Genomic DNA, 27,666 nt, shown 5'->3' with positions numbered 1-27,666 from the left:
TTTTTGTCCCAAAACAAAAGTGTCACATAACATCGAGTAAAAGGGTCTGGACCTCTGCGAGGGCACAATAAACAACTCAGTAACCTACAAAAAAAAAACAGTTTAATAAGTGCATGCATGTCTGTTATACAGTCTATACTATTTAAAAAAAAAAATACCACTGTAAACTTTTACTTGGTTTCTTTGATTATGTGTCCTGAACGGCAAATGGGATCTTTTAAAACAGAAAAAGAAGCCGCAGCCAAATAATCAAATATAACTGATACAATTATGACCTGGCAAAAGAAAAAAAGTCAGCTTATCTCACATATATACTCATGATTCCAGCAAGAGAATTTATTAATATAAAATAACCATAGGTTTTCTGAGAAAAAAAAAAGAACAGACAGAAATGTTTCTTTCAGCGTTTTGCAGATATTGTCACAACCTTTAAAATTAAATCAGTAACTAATTACAGTATAAAAAGCATATTTGCTCAGAATCCAGTTTACCATTAAAGGGGGTTGGAGAACTAGCTTCTTCATGTCAGTTTCCTCACTGAGTTGAAAGTAGGGGACCATAACTTTGGCAATTTGTGCCTTTAAAGCACAGTAGGTACAAGGAAGCCATATAAAATCCTTATATTTGGTCCTCTTGGTGAATGAATGAAATGCACCCACATCACAGTTATGAACAAAGTCCAAAGGGGATAAAATGTAGCAATCAGTCATTGGTGCAAGTTTGCTTTGTTTTTAGTTTTTGTTTGTTTTTTTTCCATTTGCTGTTTTTAGGAGCCGGGTTGCTTGTTGTACGCGGACGCTGCTGCTGCATAGCTCTTTTTGTGGTGAATGAGACAAGATGATGGGTGAGGATGGGTGGGACTATCAGACGGAGACATGATGGAGAGTGGTTCCATTGTGATGAGGGGAAGAGCATGCTAGGTCTCCCCCAGGGCTGTGCTCACGGAGAGGGGAGGGGGCTCGGCGCAAAGATGGACAAATGGGAGCAATGGGCTGCAGTACTACCTGTTGCTGTTGGACATGGCATACTGAGTCTGCTTCTGCTGGAGGAGCTCTGTGATGGCCAGCAGCTTTTTCAGGACGTGCTGAACGACAGGAAAAGCAGAAAGTGATTATTTTTCTAGAGCGAGGCGTGAGCTGCGAGGAAAGTCGCGTTGCCGCTCTGGGTGCCCGACCTGCTGCGCGCCTCGTTCGTTGCTCAGAGTGCGGAGCTCGTCCGAGTGCGTGGCGCAGACCTCGTGCAGCGCAGCCAAGTTCCGCGACAGGTCCGTCCTGAACGGCTCCGGGTGTTCAGGGAGATCAGGGACATTCTACAAACACACATCATCATCATCATCACATGTTTGAGCTTTCAATTAACAGCTTCTGTTCCTCTCTGAGCCCGAATGAATCAGAACCACGTCACAGAAAACACATCCAGCCATTTCTTGACTGTTATTTACTTCTCTTAAATATAATAAAAGAAATATGAAAATGAGACTCACGCCTAACTCATCCAGGAACATGATCATCCGATGTTTGTTGTTTTTAATAAATGGATTAACTCCCTCCATATAGGGTTCCTGTTAAAATAAGGAGCGAAACAAAGATCAAAATACTATCAATGTTTACGAAACTCAAAGCCAAACGGGGAAAGGCTTCAGACCTTAGCACCAAATTCAACCAGGTTGGCCAGATTCTGAACAGACTTGGCCACCAGTGTGAGAGTCCTGGCTGCTGTTGGAGATGGAGGGTCTGTGAAAAGTAGAGGAAGTACAAAGAAAACAAAAACACACACTGCATCACCTCTGATGTTAAACTGAAAACTGTGTTTTTCAACAGATGCTCACCAGCAATGATGTTGAACATTCTGGGGTTGAGAATGGCAGGGCAGATCAGCCTTAGAAAGACAAAGCCACTAGAGAAAAACAATTAAAAAAATAAATAAATAAATGTTTACTCTCACAGTAAGTGGGACAAATCATGTTGACTGCAGAAATATCTCAATCTGGCTTTTATATCTAATAATGTCTTGCCCTACATGGTTCGCAGGTCTACGTTTACCTCACGACCCTTGTCCGCATGGTGTGGTTGCTGGGGAACTTCTGCTGAACAGATTTCTGCAGGCAGCCATAGATGAACCTTAACGTCCTGGAGAGACCGATACAAAAGGGTTCACCACTTATTAATCATTCAACTTCAATACAGTTTTCCCAGAAATATGTCACAGCTAAGCCTGTGCTTTAGCCTCTGATCTTACGGCGGTAGGATGTCCGCAGCCATGAAGATCTTCTCCACAAGCTCCGACAATATGTTGAGAAGGTGAGCCAGGTTGGTACTAACATCCTCGTTCTTTTCCAGTTTGGAAGGATTTAACTTCACAGAAGGACAATTGGAAATTAGTTATTGTTATTCTTTACAACTATGACAAACGAATAAGGTCTTTAAGAAGTATTTTCATCCCTTAAATGTTTTCACATTTTCTCATGTTGCAATCCCACTCCACTGTCTTTTACTAGGATTTTATTTAAACCAACACAATGTTGTGTAGATTTTAAAAGTGTTGTAAAAATGGAAAGCTTGTAAACCTGCCTCTCGCTGGATTTTCACCTGCACACATAGACCCTAAAGGTTTTGCCCATTTTTCTGTGTAAAATGGGTCAAGGCACTCGGATGGGGCACAATTTATTTACATTTCTCAAAGAAAATGAGACTTTAATGCAAACATCAGATGCAGTTTTCATATTTTTGAACGTAAAAAAAAAAAAAATTGTTTTCTTAAACTTCAAAATCAGGCATTACCTTATTATTGGTCTCACATAAAATTCTCCATAGTTACCGTATATCTTTGTTACAACAGGGCAAAATGTGACAAAAGAGCAAGAAGTATGATTTCTGTTGCAAGGCACTAAGGGTGTAACTATATCTTAGTAAACAATACATGAACTCTCACGAGTATGAGATATGGTGCAGCAGCTAGGAGTATTTTGTGTCGTACCTCACATGACTGTTTGCTTTCCATGATTTTGAGGATGGTGTCCTTCAGCGCGTAGTGGACGAAGGGCGTGGCCGTGGCCTTCATGTACTGCTCCATGAGCGTGCTGGCCAGTGTAGTTGCTCTGAACAACGTTGTCGCCTCATCTGGTAAAGGACCGCAAACAGTAGATGTTATACAAACAGCTGCCGTCACACGCATTCCTCAGCTTACATCACACAAATTAAAACCTAAAAAAAGAAGAAAAAAAAAAGAAGCCAAATTCTGCGAAATAATGAAGAGTATTCCTAAGCTGCAAGATGACTTGTGACAGCATGCCCTCACTATAAACAATCCCTTCATGTTTATCCAAATTCCTGAGGGAGGCAGCTAACCGATTCTTAGAACCAGGTGATCGTTGCTTGTTTTTGCAGGAGTTTAATCCCTGTGTTTGTGGTTCTTACCCTCCATGTTAATTTCTCTGTCGTTGAGCGTCCTCAGTAGAGGCGCTTCAGCCTTCTCGTGCCTAAAGATCTGCAGGAGGAGGCTGGCCAGCAATGTGCGGTCCTGACCACAAACGCTGGCCAAAGCGTAGATTGCGTGGAAATCTTTCTGCAGGATCATCTGCGGAGAACACTTTGGGTCAATGACATTGTTGGCAGTGAGATGAGATTGCCGCTGGAAGAACTTTTCAATGAATCGGACCTCTTTAAATTCACTGTACTCCTCCTCCGGCATGATCTTCTCCATGGAGTAGCGATGGCGCACCCGCAGCGATCCCGGCTCGATCCCCTTCAGAGGGACATGGGAGCTCAGCGGGAACCACTCGTCAATCATCTGACCCTTCTGCAAGCGACCCAGCTGGCACCGCATGAACACTACAAGGAACGTGTCAAAACAAAAGCGAGTTGTGAAACAAACAGGGGAAGAAAACCCTCAGTAATGACTGCTGTACTTACAGATGTCGCAGTCTTTGTTCTTCTTTGTTTTGTTGCTCAGACTGATTTCAAATCTGTTTACTTCGCTGGACAGGTCACTAAAACGAGGGGAAAAAAAAAACAAAAAACACACGGTTTGTAATTCTGCAAACATTAACAGACCAAAATGAGGTGGGAGTCCCACACACTTACTCGAAGTTGAACTCCTCGGTGAAGACGGGATTCTGTCCTTCTCGTGGATGCGTCTTGGCAACCTGGACGCTGTTCAGGTAGATGTTGCAGTAAGGGTTGGTAAAATACTTCACCGGCAACTTGTGGGCCTCCTCCACATACAGCACCAGGCTGCTCACCTGAGACAAAAGTCATCAACACACACATAAGATGTTACATGTGTGTTAATTCACGTAACATTTCACGTGGCCTTAAAACGTTACGTAAATTCGACGTATGTAAAAGGCAATACTTTTCGGATTATATAAACAAGTCTAGCGTGTACAGGCACGGCAGAGGACCACTAGTCTAGTGAGAGTTGTGACTGAAAAATAAATCATCAAAATGAAGGACTTTTGAGTGCAATTATCTCTTTTCATTGGTGTGACCATCAAGTGCTTTGCTACACTTTAATGAACACAAAGGCTGATTGTAAGCGTACCTGCCGGAGCCTTTTGTTGGAAGTCGGTACAGTGGTTTTTCTTAGGTTACTACAGAACGTCTGAAGGCATTTCATCCAATCCTGCGAAAACAGAGCGATGAGAAATGCATGATAGATACATAAACATTTTTTACAAAATTATAACAAGTTTCTATTCCCTGTGATCTACAACCTGGAGCACTTTTTGGTAATCCAATAGAAACAAACAGAAGTAAAAGTTGGGTCCATCCCTTGTGACTCTCTTTAAGGTTCAATTCTGGCATTTCTTTCTTTTAAGACAATGCAATCATATTACTAATAGTATGTAACATAATATAGTGCTAAATAAATGTATCTACTTCTCTAGAATGAAGACTTACAAAGAGAGGGCTCAATTAGTTGCTAATAATTTAAGACCTGCATTTGAGGCATCTTGCAAACAGCTGAATGCTTCATGTTTTAGGAACCGAGGCAGCAATTTTAGCAAACATGGCATCTGGACAACTCCAAGGTTTTTACATTATTTGATGAAAAAGCTGAAGCTTTAATTACCTGGGCCTGCTCTTGGACCTCTCCTGCGAAGTAGAATATGTACTGTTCCTCACTAAAGTGCTGAACAACAATCTGGAAACAGTTTGGCCTGAAAATGTCAAACAGAAAACAAAGCTTTACAATTTGTTTTTTTGCTTAGCATAAGGTAAAGCCATTGTCTCACGTCTGTTTTCTGGAAAACTGCCATCAGCACCTGCCAAACAGACTGTCGTGCACATCATACACGAAGCACACACTTAGGTCTATCAGCCCTTTGGGTTTGGTAGCTCTCTTCTCGCTTTCAAAATAGATGAGCTGTGCGTCGTTGCCCTCCAGGATGAAGTAAAGGTTCTTCCACCTTTTTCCTTTTCCTTAAATCAGAGGAAAAACTTAGCATCCTGCCTTATGGGACTGACAGAATTTGTGAACAATAGAAAACTACTAGTGGAGCTGAACATAGATGGATACCTTTGCTGAAGAGGAGATAGCCTTTTTTGACTATGTTTTTGTAGAAAGCATCTTTTGTTCTCCGTCTGATAGTGTTATAAATTTCCCTCCCATCCGTTATGTCAGTTAGTACTTGCTCCTGGTGCTGCATAGGAAAACAAATCCACCCATTACAAAGTAACTACGAGAAACAAAATACTTTTCTTTCATTCACAAAGCCATCAAATGTTACATCAGAGACAATTCTAAGGTCTACGGCTCCAACAGAAAAATGTTGCATTTTCTTCAAAATGTTCATTAACGGTTTTCACAGCTTTGTTCCAATATGCAGACAAATTCAGATTATTTTTCCGTTTTTTTCTTCTTTAACCAGAGTATGAGATCGCTGGAAATATTTGCGTCTTTACTTTGCCAGGATCTTTCCTCCACTGATCTTACTTTAATTTCACAATCGGTTCTTGTGCTTACCTGTATGGAAACGGGTTCTTTCAGGTTGTAGCCCTCAACAATCTGTTCTTTCTTATAATGATCAATGATATCGTCAAGGCTGCAACAGGGAAAAAAAAAAAAAAAAGAACAGACAAAACATTGAGTGGAAGACAAACTGACTTGGTTCCAAAGGACAAGTCAGGCTGAAGCTGTGCATGACAAGTTTAGCTGAAAGGCGTGATTAAAGTGAGATGCATTCCAGCATGATGGCACGCTGGCAGACGTACCTGTTGTAGTACCTCCCTCCCATCATGTACTGATTGTTTGGAGTCGGGGAGATCTTGAACCTTTGGATGTTTTCACTAGTGCGAAAAAAGAGGGAGTAGTCCCCAGGTGTGTTGTCTGATGGTCGGACCAGGAAGCTGCAAACCTGGCCAACTAAGACATCACAAAGGGTGGAGGAGACAAATTTATAGAAACTACACTATCCATGTTTTATATATTTGTGAAAAAGAACAAACAACTACCATAACAGAAAGTAAAGAAAATGTTACCTGACATAAGAAGGTTGTAAGCCTCCGTCTTTGTGATCTTTCCATGATACCAACTAAAGGTGAACATTCAAAACAACAGAAAAAAAGAGGAACTGAATTAACTACATGTCGCCCATATTACAATATTCAGGAATTGTAAATCTGTTCTTCACTAAAAGTTAATAGTTAAAAATGATTTATTTTTTTAAAATATCAAACAGCTTACACTTTTCCCTCGTGTGGGTCCTCCTCTCGGCCCTGCAAAACAACATGCGAAGACAAACTTATTGTTTTGAATCTGTTATGACACTATAAAAATAATGATGTAACATATGGAACACAGGTTTACTTGAAGTAAAACCGCATCACAAATTTACCATAAAAATTACTGATACAAACCCCGTCACTAAACATGAGCTGGCTGTCAAAATACGAACACAAGATGATGTTCAGAAGTTAGCATTTAATACTACTATTACATGAATTTAAGGCCTGTGTGGATATTAAAATATGCCATACATGGATCAGTTCTTGGTATAAAAAATGTTTACGGTGTCACAACCACAATGATAGTAAGTCACTCCTTTCTCTGGCATTTCCAAAAGAGGGTTGCAGACAGAACCAGACTGATCAAACTTTTCGTCTGCTACAGGGAGCATTCAGGGACACTTCTCTAAACTACCCACACCTGTTGCTGCGCACTGCAACAGATGTGCATTGCACAGCAACAGGTGTGGGTAGCTGATATTAGCTAATGACTAGCAGATCGTCATTACCTAATATCAGCTTCTTATACTTATGTTACTTTATAAAGAGCAAGATACCATGTGGAATAAGCACTTACAATTTCTTGCTACTTATGCCACAATTATAAGTCTTGATTTTAAGCCTACATCAAAATAACAATTAATGTTGTAAATGACTTTATTTTAACTGTAATAGCCAATATCTTCTATTCTGTTGAGGCCTTTATGTGCAAACTCCAGGAAATTGTTGTAATTGTATTCAAGATTATCATCTCCTGTGAATCCCACAGCGGCCCTTGCCGGTCGGCTTCGCGTTTTTACTTACCACCTCCTCCACCAGATCCTCCACTATGAGCCCTTGCTCTTCTGTGCGAACATTGGCGACCCACATCCAGCCGTCCTCTAGGTCGTTGTGAACAATAAACATGTCTCCTTTCAGAAAGCTGAGGGCACACGTCAAAATATCAAGACAAAACTTCCCTGCGTCGCAGCAAAGAAAATAGAATAAAACGAAAAGCTTTGATCACATTGATGCATTTTGTAGTAAGAGCACATTAAGTAGAATAAATGGGAATCCTCATTTTGTGTAGATGATGGTACTACAGTGTGGCCAGCAGGTGTCTCCTGCGGCTTAAAACAGAGGCCGATTTTGCACATTGTCTGCATTGTACAGCTTAAGGCTTGCAGGCATGCTGACTTTTCTGGCTGACTTTAGACAGATGTTTATCAGATTTAGGAAATGAGGGATGCAGATGGGAGCATCAGTGAGTGTGCGCATTGCAGCTTAACAACTGCTTTTCAATAAGTCAGATGATGTTCTCGGCAGGACGCTGAACCATTCCACAAAATCAGGCTGTTCTTTGTGAGCAAAACAGGCAGATGTTTTCCTTCTCTGCCTGGGATCCCTGCGCTCGTGTGTGCTTGAATATAATTCACAGTAATGAAATTGCTTCTAAGAACAAATCCGAGTGGGACAGAAAAAAAAAAAAAAAAAAAAAAGGACATTCAATTTTTGATTTGTCTAATAAGTGCTTACCTGATCTCATCGGTATCTGGCACTTTGGTGTATGGAAGTATGGCCCTGACTCTCCTCCTGTCTTCTACAGGCTGTGGAAAATAAGGGGTAGAAATAAAAAAGAACAAACTCTTAGCGTTGATCTTCCAAGATCATCAATCATTTATTTAGTCAAAACTGATTTTACTAAATAAGTTGCTACTTATTTAAGGCGATACAGCATGAAAATATGATTAGCATTAGCTTAGCCTCAAATGACCTCACTGTTGGCCAAAAAAAAAAAAAAAAACACAGAAAAAACAAGGGAATAAGAGGATAATTACAATGTGGGCAGGGAACAAAAGGATAAAAAAAAAAACCCAATCACTATTCCTTTTCAGTCATCCTAAAAATATATTCATATATTTACATCCCCAACTTTCACAAAATTCATATAAAAAATAACTTTTGATAAGATTCCAAGAGATTTAAGGTCCCTTATGCACAAAGTTATCTGGAGGTTTAAGAGAAACATTAAAGAGATTTACTGCTTTTAAAAGTTAATAATGCGGCATCAATGAGAAATCTGGACAGTTTCATAAATGCTGTAATATGGCTCAGAGTTATTCAGGGTTGAAATATCAGGCCTACCCTATTTGCAAATTTGACATTTTTCCAGGATTTTCACGAAGTGCAATAAACGAGGAAAGACTCCTTTGACACAATAATCTATTTTTAAAAAATGACTCCAAAAGAAACCAATCATATATTTAAAGCTTTGAAGTCAGTCTCACCTCCGGAGGTGCCACTGGTGAGAGGAGCTTCTCTCCTTTTAATAGGCAAGACACATAGCTGTAGTAACCAATCAGGTCTGATAGAGAACAGAACCGTCGACCACCAATGTAATAGTCCCCACACATGGCGATTATCCTGGAAAACAAAAGCAACATTAAGTGACAGCAGATCTTTAAACACGGGTTCTTTCAGTTCGGAGTCATTAAGTTCTAATCGGGGCATCAAGCTCACTTTTTATTCATGTAGGACCCACTGAACAAACATCCACCACAAATAGCATGGGGGGAGGAGGTGTGTGTGTGTTGGCGTGTGTGTGTGAGGGGGGTGAGAGGAGTAGCTTGGTGAATGTGTGTAAAAATGTGCCACAACAAAAGCATGATGTTATGTCTTCATAGCTACCTACTTAGCAACCAAAGACTTCTTAAAGAGTAGCCTGTTTGTAGAATTGTAGCATAAAAAGGACTTATTATAAATAAAACAAGCCTTTTTAACAAATTTGACAATATGTTTAAGTTTGTTTTTTTTTACTTTACTTTTGCATGAGGTTAAATTTATATTTGGATTTTTGTTTAATTTACACCAAGTGGCTATTGAATATATTTTTATCTAAAAGTGTTAACTTAAAGACAAAACTGCTACAGATCAACTTAGGTGATCACAGTTTGTTTATTCATTCATGGTAGGATACACTCAATAACCCCAATGTGAGATTCTGACTAATTATATTCAAATAAGGGTCACGTAGAAGAACTACATCTGTAAAAAAAATAAGATAATTTCTGTGGACGCGATCAGCGTTACTTTTATTAACTACTACATTTTAAGTAAAAGCTCATTTTTAAATATCGATCTACAGTTAAGTAGCAACAAAGAAATGTGTTTCTAGCAGAAATGTGTCTCCAAAGTGAATAAATATTTTTTTAATAGCAAATGAATTAAAAAAAATAAAACAATAAAACAACTTGGTGGGTTTTTTTTTATTATTTTTATTATTGTTTAGCAAAAAGAAAATTATTTACGCCCACACAATCGCCGGAAAAATCTCTTTTGTATTTACAGCCATCAAACCCTTCTTATGACTGAAAAAGACTCTTTTAGATGTGAGATGAATAAAAACACTTCTGGTAACATTTCTGTGTCCATTGTGAGTGCTGCTGCAACAGAGAACCAAGACATTTTCAGAATATTATGTTGACTCAACTCTACCAGCTAATGCACTGCCATATTTAGGCCAAAATCAATAAGGACAATTCCACAAAATATCTTTAAAATGATAAATCTTGTTGCAGAACGGAGGCTCCTGAAAGTGACTCCGTGATGTATGAAATATAAACACTTTGTGTTAATGCTGCAAATATGCAAATTAGCACACGCTGCAGCTAATTTTAATTGCTCCAGTTAATTAAAAACTTTTTAAAGCACTCCTGATGTACCTGAAATGGTTGACCACATTGGTCATACTGAGGAAAGACAGGACAAATGAACCGGGCCGGCGGTCACTCTCCCTGATGAGGTAGCTGCCAGGGGTCCGGGCCTGGCGCAAACGCTCCTCTGCAATGGTTCGGTCTAGTTTGCCATGGTACCACCTGAAGACAACAAACAACAGAATGAATAAAGGAAGAAAAAAAATAACATAACACTGATAAATTACTACTTGTAAATGGAAGAAAAGAGCACATGAAACCCTTAAAATGTAGATGCTGGAGCTATTCTTTGAGTTTTAGCTACCAAAAGTTTAAGGTTTTACATGTTTTTCTGTTGTTATCTTTTGACAACTTGCTCTTCTAAAAATAGGTCAAATAAACTAAAAAAAAAAAAGAAAGAAAAAAACCTCTTGCAGTAAGAGAATGAGGTGCAGCAGCAGCTCTTTTCACAAGAGACCTGAATGGCTTCCATTTGGTTTAGAGAGCACAGGTCTGTGCTTGTATAGAAATCATGATAAAATATGCTTTCAAGCATTAGGCTGCTGATACTGTGCTGAAAAAGAAAGAACATCCAGCAGGAAAACTGCTGGATGTTCTTTCTTTTTTTAATTACACTTATATCATTAAAATGAGAAACAGTGCAGTTGTACAGAACAAGAAAACACAGAAATAGCATCAACATGCTGATGCTAGAAGGAAAATTTTTTTTTTTTAATAAACAGGCTAGATTTTAGTGACAACTGCATTACACACACACACACACACAGACACATTACCTAGAAGTAGGCCAAGAAAGACTCAAACAACCTCCAGATGCAACAACCAAAATGATAAAATACAACATGAAAAACAAGACTCTGTTGTGATTGCTTCTGCTTCAAGCCAATCTTGGTAATCCATGTTGAGCAAGACATGCAGGGTTCGACACTGCATTGATGTGAAAAGACAGGAAGATGCTCAACTATAACAAGCTGCTCAGTTTTCCTGCATTTATGCTCCATTTCCAGGTTCAATTCCTGCTGCTGATGTGAAGTAACCAATTAGACTTTTATAGTAATAATATCAGAACATGCACAACTGTTAAAAACAACAACAGCATTGGGTCCGTGCCCTTTTGTCATTAGGTTTACAACCAGTTTCGTAGTAAGAGGTTGGTGCAAACACAGCTGCATGTTCCTGCTTTTACTTACAGATGTACAAGTAAGAATTGTATTAATTAGCCATGTAGGAGCAGGTCAACCCAACAACAATTTCTAAACCATCTCCACTAAATGAAAACGTTTAAAATGCATTAGAAGTGAACTGATGACAAGAAAAGCCAATCACTAACTCAAGACTGAATACTAGAAGAAAAAAAATAAAATAAGCATAATTGAAATTAGTCATGGTGTGATATTAACAATAACATTTTTTAAGAGCTATTTGCAAACCCCAAAAACCCTCCGTGCCATTTGGAGTGTTTGTTTTGACATCAGAACTGCTTTTCCTCTCTTGGTTCCATGACAGCTTAAGGAAATGTTGCGTTCATGCTTTAAATTATTACTGCCTGCTGTTAGTGGTCGCTAAAAGATGAAGCAGTTGCTAGTATTGTTGTCTCCAAACTAGAATGTCCTCTTTAAGTAAAATAACATTGTCACATGTACTTAAGTTTGTTGTTTAAACTTGTTCATATGTTACTGTGAAATCTTTAACAAAAAAACTTTTATCAAGTTTAGGTTTCAAAAACTTATTAAAGGAAAGTTTGTGATTTGATGAACTGCCTTTCTGCTTGTGAAAAGTTTTTTGTGATTTTTTTTTTTTTAGTTTATTTTGCTTTGCTGGATGGCAACTTTTGTGTTGACTTTTCCAGTGACTTTGCCCACTGTTGCTGCAAACACATCAGAAAAGACATTATGTTTGTTTAACAACCAACCTGAAATAGTTGTTGTTTAAAATTAAGCGCACGATACTGTGAAATATTTAACGAAAACCTTTTGAAAGTTTGGAATGCAGCATAACTTAAGGGTAAAACACTGTATGAACATTATAAAAAAAACCACGTTCTACTAAAATATAGAAATCCAAGTGAATAGATCGTTGGTCAGTACAGTCTGTTTGTGTCCAGTGTTTGTGAATGTTGAAAACTGATGTGTGCAGAACGGTGCAGCGGTCCCGCTCTGTCTGTGCTCCCTGAAACTTAAAGAAAACCCCAACATCAAGCGACACGTCGCCAAGACACCCCAATGATTTTCTATTATCCCACACTGACAGCACCTGGTATCAACGGATCTTTTGTGAACCCGCTCCGTTCAGAAGCCTCGACACTTCTGATAGCACTTTCCAAGGCTGGCGCACGTCAGCACAACTCCTCTAAAGTGGGTTAAAGGTGACAACTTGTGCACGTTACTGACCAAATGCAACTTGTGCGTCTGGTTTTTCACCAAACCAGAGTTGGCAAACGGCTCTGCTGCTCTTGGACTGTGGTGGTGCTACTAATGAGCCCTGCTTCACCCATCCTGCATTCGAGCTGATAGCAGATGACGGTGCTGGCAGATTAAGCCAAACCTAACATGATGTTAGCGTTTTTTTCTGCTTTGGAAAACAGACTCCATAGTATATATGAATAGCCTTTCCAGCTATTCCATGGAAGAAAAAAAAAAAAGCTCTTAAAAGGCAAGATTTTATTGAAAATGTTGCTCTTAGCCAACATATGATGTCACAGGCATATGGGGCCTGAATGTGTGGCACAAAATTAATTAGCTAACAGTTACATTTTTTTTCATGATATATATATATATATATATATATATTGCTGTAATGATAAATTTGCAATCCATGGCATTGGGGAAAGCAATTTTTTTTTTTTTTAACCTATTTAATGCCTGGAAGGAAATAGAAGCAAACATGCAAAGTAACAGAACCAAGTGTGAAGCTCCAAGCCGAACAAGCATTGAGAAGCATCCACAGTGAAAGCGATTGAAGATCAGCTGTGTGATTGGCACACCGTCTCAACCAGTGATCATCCTAGACGGCGGTAATAAGAGACACCCATCAACACATGTTCAGGCACTGAGCAGCACAGTCATGATGGGCTTGTAATAAACATCCTGATGCAATTTCACAGAACAACACACAGATCTTCACGACCTGGAAAGTTCATTCGTAAACTAAACTGACTATAAACCTCAACCATGAAGATTACAGTATATAGTTCTACCATCCGTTTCAGGAATGGGCCGTCATGTCAGCACATGTGTAGCAAGGAGAGCAGAAATATCTTGGCTCAGCTTTACTCAGCAGAGCCAGCTTTTCAGCAAGCAATTCCCCGATGGTCAACAAAAGATGGGAATAAACTTCAATTTAAATAGCCAGCAGAATGTTTTGGGGTTTTTTTAATGTGAGAATGAAATTCTGTTTTAATGCAACTATTCTATTACTCAAGGTTCTTAGTTATAGATGTAGTGTTTCATTCAGTTTCTTGCCATTAAACAAACAACAGGAAGACAATTGAATACTATTTTATCTGTGTAATAAATAAAATCACAATATGTGATTTTGCATATACCCCCTGACCAGCCCACACCCCTTCCCAACACACACACACACAAATGACAACAAGTTGAAAATAATCCACTATAGATATGCTAAAAAATTATCAGCTGATATGGTTAATACTAATATACTGTGCATCTTTAATATTTACTTCTAATATTCACTTAGAAGTTTGTGGAGGAGCTGAGAGTACGAAAATGTTACACAGTAAAAGAAGTTAGAAAACAAAATTATTTGGTCAATGGTGAAACTGCAGAAATTGTTATGGTCTACTGAGATAGCGTATGTAACTAATATTTTTTGGCAATTCTGGATTTTTAGGTCTTTGCAGAGGTAGATAAGATCAGTGGATAAGATCAGCTTCACGGTTAAGTACCAGCCAATCATCGAGCTCCCAAAATCTGGTCGATTTATTGTTGCACCTTACTGCTGAGTAATAGAACAGTGCAAGGAAAATTACTTCAGTGTCACAGTTGAAGACGGTGAGCACCCATAACTAATGGGTTTTGTTTCTAAAGTGCATTTATAAAAGAGGAAGCTCTCATCGGAGATCATGCAGATTATGACCAACTGATTAGGACAGACATTAAAATGGTTAATGCAAATCGCCGAGCAACAAATTCAGTTCACTTATTTAGCAAAACAAGTCAGTAATTCAAACAAAAGTGAGTGTGCCAACCTCTATGCAACAGCAGTGTGTTTAGAAAGGAGCTAACAGTGGCTGCGTCACTACATAGGAGAGAGAGCCCAGCCAGAGGCTCTGCACCGTTTATTAACTTCGCAACGGAGGCTGCGTACGAGTTCTCGCGTCATTCCAGTCCTGGTACCTGCATGTGGGTAATTTACATACAGTACAGCTCGACAGTGTGTAAGCAGCTTCTCAGTCTAGGTAATTCACAAAGATGTGACTGTGTAACATCTGGAACACCACCAGGCAAGATCACATATATGGGGATGTGCTGATGGTGCAGGGGTTCAGCACAACCCACATAAGGAGGCCTTACTCCTCGACGCAGCCGTCGCAGGTTCGATTCCCGGCCTGGCGACCTTTGCCGAATGTCTTCCCCCTTCTCTCATTACCCACTTTTCTGTCAATTAACTGTCAAATAAAGGCCACAGGAGCCAATAAAACCTTTAAAAAAAATAATTACATATATGTCATCATTTTGTGCATGTTATAGGGAAAAATATGCTTCAATCCAAATGGATTTAGATTTTTAGAGGTTTACAGACTAATCACTCAATAACCAATCTGCAATTGGTAAATCAAAAACAACATGAAAACATTGCTAAAGTGCTGTGTTTTTTCAAAACAGCTCTTTAATCTATATTTATACTCTCACCAAAGTGCTAGTCATCAATGAAAAGAATAATTAGTATATCATCACCTTCCTCAGCAGTAATAGATGCGTCTTCAGCGTCTGCCTTGCACAGCTGAACTGAAACATTCAAGTCTGCATAATGTTAAACACATTTGTAATAGAGGAACAGTTGGGGAAACAAAAGGCAGCTCTTTCTAAGCTCTGCATGTTTTGATGGTTGCCTACCCTGCGTGTGGAAATGCAGCTGATTTCACATTTCTCTCTAAATCCCTGCAATGCATTTTGTTTAAAAGAGAAATGCCCAAAAGGTAAATGGAATGTATTTTTAATATTTTTTGGGGGTAGGGACAGGGATTGTAAATTAATTAATTAGTCCTTGGTATATTCTGAGATGCTCCGAGCCTGAGGTTAAAGTTTTAAACATTATTTTAAGTGCCATTTATTGTGTGCCGTCTTATTGTTACCACAGACTAGGAATCTGGAGCTGGACTCTCGTCTTCAGGGGAAATTAGAGCAACAGGACAGAAAGATTGCTGTGATTTGCTTGAGGTAGACATCGTCTCTCCCTCTGTCAGTCCGTCTGCCTGACTCATTAAACTACCATTTCGTCCTCCTCTGTTGCTATGGGTGCATCTGCACTTTGACATCTCCACAGACATGCTGTCTGCCCTTATCAAAATCAAACAACAAAAAATGAATTAAACCCAACTTTATTGCATATCATCATTCTCTGTGTGTACAATTGATATTTGTATATACAGTCAATGTATTTTGATGGGAGTTTTTTGTATGACACACCAACAAATAATGACGCATATAGCTTAACTTCCCTTGATATTTGACTATCTACAAAACAAAATCTTTACCTGCACAGTCAAGGCTCAACCAGAAGTCACAATAGAGCCAACTTCTGCATTACATTTACAGATATAAGCAGTCTTTTACGGTCAGATACGTAGCACAGAAAAATATTGCGTCCCCATTCAAACTGCCAATCTTGAAAAACCGTCAACATGGATCTACCCCCAAAAGGCTCATTGGTTGTTTCACAGGACTTCCAATGTCCTACAATAAGCCTTTATTACATTTTTTTAAGGAATCATCTGTAGCAAACCGAAAAACAACCAAATAAAGAATTTAAAGGTTAAAACATCTGTTCAATAAAGTAGAGCTCAGAAGCACGTGGAACCAGAAAATGAATAAGAGTTGCAATTTCAGTATTCTGAAGATATATTAATCGTCTCCAGTCAAACATCTGCAGCTAATCAATTTGACTAGCTGCATTGTCGCAAATGTTCCCCATTTGGAGCACTAATAACTTAATGTAAACAAAAACAACATTTATTTAACAGACAAAAAATTATTGATTTGACACAACATTTGGGGGAAATAAATCATTCATAGTTTGTGGTTTACTTCGCCACATTAAGGTTTTAAATCAGAAAAAGATCCTGTTCTACTGAAGTCAGTCAAATTAGTATTTAAACTTTGTGCATTAAAAGTTAATTCATAAAACAAAATATCGTGACAAAGGAATTTGGGCCGCATGAGATGAGAAAAATATATATGTGATGATGTCAATCCGCACTACGATGATGGTATTACTTGAAATGAATGTTTACAGAGTAGATGCTGCTCTACTTTGGGTTTATTGCACTCACCAACCCCAGTCAGTGAGCACAATGACATTTATATCATCAGATTTATTGCAATACATGCAATTCTTTGTTCTTTTAATAATGCTGTCACTGATACTGTGATGATATATTCACAACATATTGTGAAACCCTACTAAGGAGAAGCAGTCATAAGGTTTATCAATACAATAAAGAAAAAAAAGTTGGTTTAAACAATTATTTATCTACTAAAAATAACTTCTAATTTGTTTCTGATCCACAAACCTGACCGCATGATTCGGATTCTTCTTTTTCAGTTCGGAACAATCTATCCCGTTGGTGTTCCTATGAGGTATTGAAAATGTCTTATTTTTTCAAATAAAAAAACCAAAACAATAATGAACACAACTATAGAGTTTAATTGTACAGATGCAACCCTGAAGCCATTTGTATTATTGACATACAGGTCTTAAAGTTTTATTTTTGGAGCAGTGTTTCTGTTGCTCTGAAGCTCTGCTGTGAGGGATTTAGAGCCAACAAACTATTTAATACGTTTTTATCATCACTACGGTAATTACCTCAAAACATCCTGAGAAAATTTTGAGTTTTCTCAAAATGCCGTCTCTACTCGATCCTATAAATGAATGTTGGGGATTAAAAAGACAGTTTAGGGCTGAGCAGAAGCCTCACTTACGCCGAGTTCACCCTCTGCTGCATCTCCCTCCTGTGTCCCGTACTCTCTCACAAGGCGCATCGACTCCACCAATAGCGCTGCTGGCCCGGTAAAAAGTGCAAGCTCCAATGTGGAAAGACGACCAAAAACATTTCTAAATCCAATAAAGGCATTAGGGCTTCCCCCAGTTGGAGCCCTGACACAGTCATCTCTCGAAGACAAGTTCAACGAGCAACATCCGTGGAGAATAATTAAACAGGAAGACGCAAAGACCAAAACGGGCTCACGTGGATTTACTTGATTAATTAGTCTGATCAACTAGTTTAGTAACGATGCGTCTCGATCTGATCATTTTAAAAGGCTGGTTTAAAGAAAGACACCGGTGCTGTAGCCTTCTGGTTTTCGCTCCACTTAATCCAGCAACTGATTTCGTTTCCTCCGACTCGCTCCTCTTTCTCTCTCAAAAGCACACATCCTGAGCATGCTGCCTATTGGTTTCTCTACCACAGGGACGCAAGGATAGGGAGTGGCATATGTTAACAGACAGATGTAGAAATGGCCATTTAGGTGCAGTCTATGAAAATTTTAACACACTGACACACGAGCTTCGGCTACATTAACATTGACACACAAAGTCAGAAGTTTGTCCATCTGAAGTGTTTCAAAGTGGTTTTGGTCTTTCTCCAGGCGCTCACTTGGCAAATGAATGAATGAAAGTATTTTTGATGCAAACACTGTTTAAGTTTATGAACTATCTAGCCAGCCTAAAATCCTCTAAACTGTGATCATAAAGTTCTGTTTATGTCATCCATTCAAGTTTTCACAACAGATAAAACAAAGCAGGAGATGATTGATGACAACTACTGCCATTTATTTTTTTGTAATGTACCGTAACACTTTGCAGATTTTTTATTTTTTTTTTTACTTAAATCATCAGAATTGCATTGACCTACAGGTTTTTTATTCTGTAATGAAGCTACTGTCAGATGAGGAAATCTTAAACCACATGATCAGTGAAACACCCATGATGCATGATGAACCATCGTAGCTGTTTACTTTGTGCAAGCCAAGACGATGACAGGACAAGTGCCAGACGTCCAACTGATGAGTGCAAGAGCCAACGATGTGTCCGAAGCGGTGATCTGCGTCAGTGCGAGCCAACCAGTGAGACAGACGAGGATGGACGGAAACCCAACATGTTAAGGCTTCCTGCTGTTAGTCAGTTTGCCTGAAATAACACCATTAAATCAGAGATAATAAGCTTCACTGTGACAATCACACAGTTTTCCTTCAGAGCTTTTAATTTCTAAAAGCACAACTGCTGAAAAAAGTAATCTCACATTTCTAGTAAACTGCAACTAAAGGTTATTTTAGTTACTGATTATTCTAAGGATTATTCTGAAAATCAGATGGAAAAACTTGGCTGTTGACGACCGTTTCACGGTCACGATTAATCGTTTCAGCCCCACTTGTCATCCAAACATTTATAACTAATCTGCCATTATTTGAAAATGATGCAGATGGTTTATTAGTAGAAATGAATAGCTTTAATATAACAGTGAATAGCAATACTTAACAGCAATTAAGTATTGCTGTTACTTAATTTATTATTAAAATGAAGACAACAGATCTTTCAATATGCCATTTTTAGTAAGATGAAAATGTTTTCCAAACTTGTTACCCTGTCTTCATGCATGTTTATTAATTAAAAAATGGCTGCTAAAATCAGAACACCTTACTGGTTGAATAAAAACTTAGTTCTGGGTATTCCAGTGATAAAAATTATTTTGGCCTCAACTCTTCTACACTTTTAAGTTTGGAGCAGAAAGAATCAGCTTCCCTCATGAAGTGAGTTCATTTCTCTCCATCGTGCTTTACTGAGTCAGTGCTTCACTTTTTTCTGAACTTGTTTTCTAAATCAATTTTCTTCCAACTTTTGCTTTTCTTTTCTCCTAAAAAAAACCCCAAACTAATCCTTTCATCATGTAATATCAAGCTTTAGTATTTGTGTGAACGGTATGAATAACAAGGCAATTGTGCAATCTCATAGCAGAACATTAACAAAAGCTGCAACGGCCCAATACAGGTGGTTCCCAGGCAGTAGTACAAAGTACTGTAGTTATTTAACATCAGAATTTTCCAGCAATATTCTAGCATTACCATTAAGTCTTAACAACAGGATGGTAGTGTGAATGTCAGATGAGGATACGATATTGTATGACAAAATAGCAATGCATTCAGACTGCAGTCTTTGCCTTGTCAGTGCAAAACCGATTTTACAGTCGGTTTTTCAGTCAGCAGGCATGACAAACCAGCTCTAACAAGGTTTCTGCAGGTTTAAGACCAATATGAATAAAATGTAGAACCTACATCACAACAGAAACGAACAAAGGAAATGCGAGAGTAAATTTTAAGGCGCCACAAGTACCGTTATCCATATACTCCCTGCACGAGCTACTTACGTTTTACAAACATGGCGGGAAATTAAAGGAAACAGATTTTAAGTGGGATTAAAACAAGTACAATGCATAAAATATAACAATGGACTCTGCTGTTGGAATAAGCCTTATTCTTGTGCCGTTTTCACATTTGACGCCAACCCCTCCAAACAACAAAACGGTCCGACTCTACAGAGGAAAGTGACTCTATAGTTTTGTTTTCCTGAGGAAGATTCACTAAGAGCTTATTAAAACCATAAGGCCTCAAAGCAGAACTGGGGAACTTCTTTACATTAAGTTAAATGCTGAAAGAGAAGAAAATATTGTTCAAACTGCAGCACATACATCATCCAAAAAGTACAGAAGCCTGTGTGGTGATCAGGCATTGCAAAAATCAACAGCGTTAACAGCAATATGAGTTTTCACAGGATTAATGTGTTAATTTTGACAGCTCTAATAAATGCGTAGATTTGTATACACACTTAAATTACTTGGAAATGTCAGAGTCCCCCATCTAAGAAACTACATTTTCTGTATTAGCTTTGAGATTGTGGGAAATGTCTTCATCAACACATAAACTGCTTAAAGTGCTTCCAAAGGTCTGTATAAGTAATTTTATAAACTGTTTGCTGAGCTCATCAGCCAAATACTTGTGTAATGACTGAAAAAGGCTCATTAATATAGTCCTTTTGTTACACTTTTCCAAGAAGGAAAATACCTTTTTAAGAAAATATGGGAGCCTTACAAAGACTGTGTCTCCTAGCCCCACGAAGGTAAATAAAACAGTGTTGATGTTAAGTTAATACGGTTGCAGCAATATTCCTCATTCAACCAGTAAATCAGGTAAACTCATTACCACAGCCGCTGGTTTTCCAATCCCACCATGTAATCAGGGAACCCCTCCATGGCTTAAAATCTCCTCTAATCTCCGTGGAAACTCAAAACCAACCACTCATTTCCCAAAGAGTTGTTAGTTTAATCTGAGGCACAGGCCTGCATGTTTCTAAAGGCGACAGGAACTCACGGTGTTGGGCACAGGTTGCACACTCTAGTAAAACAACAGGGTGCAACCTATTCAAAAGTACGTAAATCTGTGTAGACTTGTGAATGAAAGTCACAGTGGCCATTTGTGTAGAATCACTTAATAAATATCCCATACCTACTCTAAAATATACATTCAATCAAATTTTTCTAATCAAATGAATAAATATGTATTCCAGAAAGAAGGGTGCATTAAAAAAAAAGAAAGAATGAAAGGTAAACATACAAAACGATAAAAAAAATAATATTGGACCAGGAATAAATCAAAACCTATAAATCAAAATTTTTTCAATCTGAATGATTCTGGGAGAATTGAAATGTTAGTAGTGGTTCTAATTCATTCTCAAGACTTGATGCCCAAACCTAACAATAATAGAGATATTGCTGTTAAATAATGCAATTTGATAAACCAACATTTACCTCATTCTTCCTGGACACATCTGTCCCAGAAATGGCAAACTACAACTCAATAATATCTTTTGCTCATTCTGTGTAGCACTCCATCTGCATAGTGATGCAGACACAGGAAACGATTATTTAGCTTCGTCCTGCTGTAACTGTATAGTATAATGAAAGTTACAGCATTTTCTAAGTATGGTCAGACAACGTTGGCGTCATTCATCCAGTAAATGTCGGCTTTGTGTTTAACACAGTTTTAAATACTTCAGTCGTGACAGAGGCCATGATGCAGACTTGACGGGACAAGGTGTTGATGGAACGGAAGCATGAGAGCGATATGGGTGAAACGTAAATAGGTGAACTGACAAGATCCAAAATAATATTTTCATGGCATTTCTTAGATCAAACCCTTTACTTAGATCACTGCTCAATATTCCCAAGTATATCTGATCTTCACACAATTAGTACTATACCACAAATAAAAAGCAGTACATGAAAAAGTTTTGGGTTTCTTTTTTTATTTAAAACTGTTTCCCAATTATATTTTACAGACTATAAGTTGGACTTTTTTCATAGTTTGATTAGTCCTGCTACTTACAGTCCAGTGCAACTAATTTTTTTTTTCCTCCCTCTTTTTATACAATTTGCATCATTTTATATTCTGCAGCAACTTATAGTCCGGGAAATTCTCAATGGGGACAAGAAAGTTTTTGGTTAAGACTAATCAGACTTAAACCTGACTCTTTTTGCATGAATCATCTTTGGTGCAAGGATTAAACATTAACTTTCTTTTATTCTTCGTGTTATATTTCTTCTAAAAAAAATAAATAAATAATACAATTTGTGATGAATACTTCAGAATTATTTGTGAACTTTTTACATTTTGAGCAACTTAAACACATAATATGCTAATTTCACTGATAATTGCTCACTCCTAATTTAGTGGAGTAAGAACTCTCTTAATCAGAACATAATCTATTTTTTAGCTTAAAATATGTTCACAGAGTCTGATGTCATTTATACTTTATATCTTTCTTTAACTTATTGATCAAGGTCAGTCATTCATTTTCTGCTCAGTACAAAAGTACTACATTTATCAAATAACCTGCAGCATAGTTGTTACACAGTTACTAGGAAAAGATTAGGAATTTGGTAAAAATCTAAATTTCCAAGTCAGACCCCGTAGACCTGAAAATTAGGAGATATACATTTACAGGTCATTATATGCCATATAGAGAAAATGTGAAGTCTCCAGGTGGCTATTTTTACAACAAAGCAGTGTAATGAGGGTGACCATTCAGGAGAGGCGTCACAAGTCCCTATTTTACTATTCATCTCCCAGCTTTTATTCAAATGCCAAAGACAAAACTTGTCAGGCAAGTTTAGTTAACACACTTCATGTGTACAGTACGTGTAGGGTTGATAAGTGAGTTACCTTCATGGTATGGAAATGGAGGAGAGTTGTTGTTGCCATAGCTTTGACAAACTATTAAGCTGTCAGTGTCAAATAATTATTTACATTTCTCTTCTGCTTGCTAATTATAGCTCTCACAAAGCAGTCACCTGTTTCGATGGCAGCTGGCACTACAATTAGAGCTGTTAATGTTATGTTACTGACCAGTAGCTGAGCATGGGAGTGTACACTAAAAAGATAAAAAAAAAAAAAAAAAATTTTTTGACACGTACTTTCACCAACAGGATTTGTGAAAGCGTCACAGATTTGAACTAAAAAAAAAGAAAAATCTATTGCTTCAGCATTTTCTCAATGAAACTACAACTAGTGTAATGCCACTTATCAATGGTGTCTTTGGTGAATGGAGAAAAAATAATAAGCATCTGATCAGATACTGGTTTAAAAAATTATTTATATATATATACATATATATATATATATATATATATATATATATATATATATATATATATATATATATATGTATATATTATGTTTACTTTATATGTAACCGACAGAAGAGGATGAGAAGAGGAAAGGGCAGAACTGACCAAAGGGTTGGGTTTAGATCAAGGAAAAGAAAAGTGAATATACTCCACATTAAAAGCTGCCATACCTTACCACAGCAAAACAAACTTCATACAAACACATTGATGTATTTAACAATGCCTACATCATAATGTGCTGGCTTTGGGCCAGTGTCTTTATGCACTGATTTGAAACAGGCTTGGAGAGGAAATCGCTGTCTCTTTTTAACAATGCTGATACTTATAAAAGGACATACAGTTGTGCCAAATGCGGTGTTTCAGGTTTGTCTTCACCTCCGTTACACACCTAATGCAGACTTCAGAACCTTTTGACAATAAGAAGAGGAAAAACAAACCTCTAGCCAGTTGCTAAAAAGCTCCTGACGAATTCCTAGACAAAAATATGCAAGATCAAGTCGAATAACTGAATAATTACCTTATATTCCTGAAATAAAATCTTCTAAAAAGGATTTCTAATGAATATTTAATGAATGATTGAATTGATCCTTTGTGGTGGATTGACGCACGTCCATAAAAACACATGACAGAACAAAAGAAAGGGGCAGCTTCAAATGTAGGAACCTTCCTGAAAAACCGCCGGTATAGCACATGTAAATCCAATTAATTCATTAATGGATTACACAGTAGAGTACTGAGTTATTGAAATATTGGATAGCTGCAGGCCTAAACAAAAACACTTGGCTTTAAGCAAACACACACACAGAGGCTCAGGATGCTGAGGTGTGGCAGACAGGTATGTTACAGTACGATAACAGCGGCCAGTGCCAGGACGCTTGGTAAATTACAACCTGATTACTGTAGGATTTAAACTGTTTAGCCATAATTTACATTTCTCCTCTGCAGACACCATGTTGTGGGTGTCACCATGTGCGGAGCTGGACTCAGAATTGGCCAGGCGAAAGTTGGTTGTAAACAAAAAAATCTGTATCCTAGATATTGTTTAGCAGAGTAGTAGATGTACCTCTGCAGAAAAAGATTTATTTTTTTCTGTCCACTTCCACAAAAAAAAAAAAAACAACACAGTTTAACACCATCTACAGATCAGTCACCGGACTGCCCAACTCTGCTCAGTTTATGATTTCATACCTCATGCTGACCTGGACTGATGTGTTTTGTTTGTTTGATTTCCTGCTCCAGGTTCTCTCATCAGTGGGAGATCAACGATCTGCAGCATCAGAAACTGATACGAGTAAATCAGACGTTTTTGATGTCCATCATTTCGACTGACTGGGTCAAAAACAAACATCTCATAATAATCCATTTGTAGCCATATTGTTTTTAAATGATATGACATATTCAATTGTATTTTATTTTAATTCCGTTTGTTTTATATTCAACAAGTCACGCAGAGATCGTGTCATCACACGTCAAGAAGATGAATACTTTTTTGCTGCCCTGAAAATGTTTTGAAATCGGGAAACGTTTCTGGAACTGAAGCGATCAGAAGTCGGTGAGACTCTGAACGGTACGTGATCCCGAAAAAACACTCAGCGGAAGGAGAATCCTGCAGCAGACACACTCCAACGCCTCCCATAACTCTTTAACACATCGTTTCCAGATAGCAATTGAGACGCATTGAGACCAGATCAGGAATGATTCTTTGTTAATTTACCTTGTATTGACTGATTCAGTTACCGCCGTGATGTACTTTGTGCATAAAGTTGAAAATGTTTACACGTCTACACCAAGAGGCGGTGTGTGTGATCTGTCAAAATGACAGATGGCCATCAGATTTTTCCTTCACCGTTTAATAAACCCACCGAAAGTGGAGCTTATTCAGTTAATGCAACTACTGGTGTAAATGTGCTTTCACCAGCTTTTCATAAATAAAGTTCCCTTGCAAAGTTTGCCTCTGAAAAGATTTAGAACATTTGCATTCAAGTACATGTGAATGACGTTGACAAACTAGCCTGAAGTAGTTCTGTCAAAAACTCCTGGTAAAGTTATGAGGTAAAAAACTCATGCAGTTAGCATTAATTCAGATGTTTAGACTATTTATCCTGAAACACCTGGTTATCTAGCCTAATTAAACCAAGTTGATTTTTTTTAATCCCGTCTCTAAATAGAAAAGTAATCGAAAATTGTTAGGAATCAGAATCGAAACAAGGAATAGGAACCGTTCAAATTCAAACGACGCCCGACCCTTCATAACACATGGCTGGTCATTTTGACGGAAATATCGTAATAAAATGTGTCAGCCTCATTTGAATTGGAGGTTTAAAAACAAGGAGTGTTCTGTCGCGTGTAGAAAACGTCCAGGTTGGAAAAGGTCCTGAACGAAAGCAGCATCGTTTTAAACCTGCATGCATGCAGAAAGTTAGTGTTTCATAACACTGCTTTTAGAAGATGGCACATCAATCTGAAGAAGTATGCACCGAACTGCAAACTTTCACTCAGGTCTGATGTTTGAGAACATTACAGTTCCACTGTGAACTAGAGAGACAAAAAACAAGGTGGGCTTAACAAAAGCCTTCATGTCACACTTATGAAACAGTGATAGACTATGTAGCTCATGCCATGAACATGCTCATCAATTTGCATTTTTATCTTTTCATACTCAACTATCTTGGAAAAGATTGGTTTGCCTTGGGACATTTTATAGACACTCTCCATTAATTCATACCCATCAGTATTTAAAACAAAAATGCAATTAAGTGTAAAACTTAGCTACTTGTATCATTCAAAGGAGTACTTCACCAGCAAGTCAGGGTATATTTATAGACATAGACTTTCACGTGCACTATTAAAATTAATTTCCGCCTGCCAGAACCTCTTCTGAAATGTAATTTTCAACCAGAGGGATTAAAAACATCCCAAACATGCAAATGATACGCAGCACTCCAGGAAACTGTGAATCGGGGATAATAGATGCTACCGGATACTGAATATCAACTTCCACAAGCCGAAGCAATGTTTAGAGACTTTTAAAATAGTTGACTGAGACAAGTATGTAATAGTAGAAAGGAAGTAAGTACCAAAAAACGGGGGGGGGGAAACAAAACTTGGTGTCAAAGAACAGCGCGTCGTTTTGAACTGGTGTTATACTTACTGGTTTGTGGGAGGTGCAGAAAGAGGAAACACCAAATCTTCCTCATCCCCCCAATCCGGCAGGTCGCTTTCATCCATGGGGGGCGCAGGTGGCAGAGGTGGGAAGCTCGTAGAGCCATCCGGGCCTGTAGATGTGGGTGAACTCCGACTGGTTGGACTCTCTGAGGTGGGAGAGTTGCACATGCCGCCCCTTGTCCCTGAGTTGGTTCCTTGGAAAACTGCCTGACCACCACTCCCAGCTGGGGAGAGCAATGATCCCGTTATATCCCCACCAGGCACCGGATAGATACTTGTGTCGGGAAGCGAGTCCGGAGAAGTGTTTGAATCTTGGCGGGTGGTTTGGGTCGGTTCTTGTCCCAGATCGGTGACTCGCACTCTGTTCGGCTTAGGATAGCAGGGGAAAGGGGCCGTCTCCGGGCCTCCTCCTCCGCTTGCCACCCTTGTTTCTGTCGTGACCGAACCCGCATCCTCACTGCTGACCTCTGTAGCCATCATGTTAGAAAAGTACGCAGAGGGGGAAAAGTCCAGAAGGGAACCTGCCCTTCCCCTCTGTCCTCAGAATAATCCTTCAGTGTTTGGGCTTCGTGGAAACAACACGAAAAGTTTCTGAAAAAACACGTTTAGCTAGCAAGCTAACATTAGCCAACAGCTAACTTAGCTCCCTTAGCTTTACAGCCCCTTCGCTCGCTAACGCTAGCAGCGTCGAGACACTTGATGAGTTCTTGCTGACTAGGTCTTCATTGTTTCCTGAGTTTAAAGTTCACACAGAAACGGTACTTGGAAATAAACCACGCACAATATGCTCAGAAAAATACCTGTTTTCCAATTTTTTTCAGTTTTTAATTCGGACCTCACCCTTAGACCAGGCAGACCACTTCTCGAGGAGTGTTTTATTGTCACTGTTGTGTGTAATCCCCGTCTTTTTTCCAGTGTTGTTGCTTTCTTTCGTTCTTAGTTCGGTGCCTTAAAATAAAAAAACAGAAAACGGCCAATCCTTGTCGCCCAATTCTTTGAATTCTATGTCGTTTTAGGCTTGAAAAATTAATTCTTTTGTGCAAAAGTTATGCTTTCTTGATCATTCCCGCTAAGTACGCTGTTATTTCTGGGTTTCAGGGCTGGTGGCTTGTTGCCCGCTGCTGCTCTGCTGCTTTTACTCTCCCCTCCCTCTGCCTCTCTT

The 27,666-nt window shown here is 38.5% G+C and overlaps 1 protein-coding gene across 1 annotated transcript; it reads right to left on the bottom strand.

The window, feature by feature from the left end:
- Nucleotides 1-90: 90 nt before the first annotated feature.
- rasa1a (RAS p21 protein activator (GTPase activating protein) 1a) lies at nt 91-27,666 on the bottom strand. Its single transcript, XM_044111525.1, has 25 exons — nt 26,491-27,666; nt 10,430-10,582; nt 8,996-9,131; nt 8,244-8,314; nt 7,533-7,650; nt 6,688-6,719; nt 6,483-6,535; nt 6,216-6,366; nt 5,968-6,046; nt 5,521-5,644; nt 5,267-5,423; nt 5,074-5,161; nt 4,543-4,623; nt 4,083-4,240; nt 3,912-3,988; nt 3,658-3,830; nt 3,417-3,576; nt 2,977-3,119; nt 2,239-2,354; nt 2,043-2,129; nt 1,829-1,896; nt 1,645-1,733; nt 1,484-1,561; nt 1,175-1,309; nt 91-1,084 (listed from the first exon to the last, which is right to left on the bottom strand). The coding sequence occupies exons 1-25, from the start codon at nt 26,982-26,984 to the stop codon at nt 1,001-1,003; spliced, it is 3,105 nt and encodes a 1,034-aa protein (XP_043967460.1). The 5' UTR covers nt 26,985-27,666; the 3' UTR covers nt 91-1,000.

This window comes from Gambusia affinis, linkage group LG03, assembly GCF_019740435.1.
Source record: "Gambusia affinis linkage group LG03, SWU_Gaff_1.0, whole genome shotgun sequence".
NCBI lineage: Eukaryota > Metazoa > Chordata > Actinopteri > Cyprinodontiformes > Poeciliidae > Gambusia > Gambusia affinis.
Note: the sequence above shows the minus strand (reverse complement) of the source record. Positions and strands in the feature narration are given on the sequence as shown.

What these genes read in the sequence shown, in the direction of transcription:
- rasa1a (XM_044111525.1), bottom strand. Translation starts at nt 26,984, where the DNA reads ATGATGGCTACAGAGGTCAGCAGTGAGGATGCGGGTTCGGTCACGACA. An exon ending in AGGTCCAAGAGCAGGCCCAG is followed by an intron (nt 4,624 to 5,073) that starts GTAATTAAAGCT and finishes CTGTTTTCGCAG; the next exon opens with GATTGGATGAAATGCCTTCA. An exon ending in ACCGAGGAGTTCAACTTCGA is followed by an intron (nt 3,989 to 4,082) that starts GTAAGTGTGTGG and finishes CCCTCGTTTTAG; the next exon opens with TGACCTGTCCAGCGAAGTAA.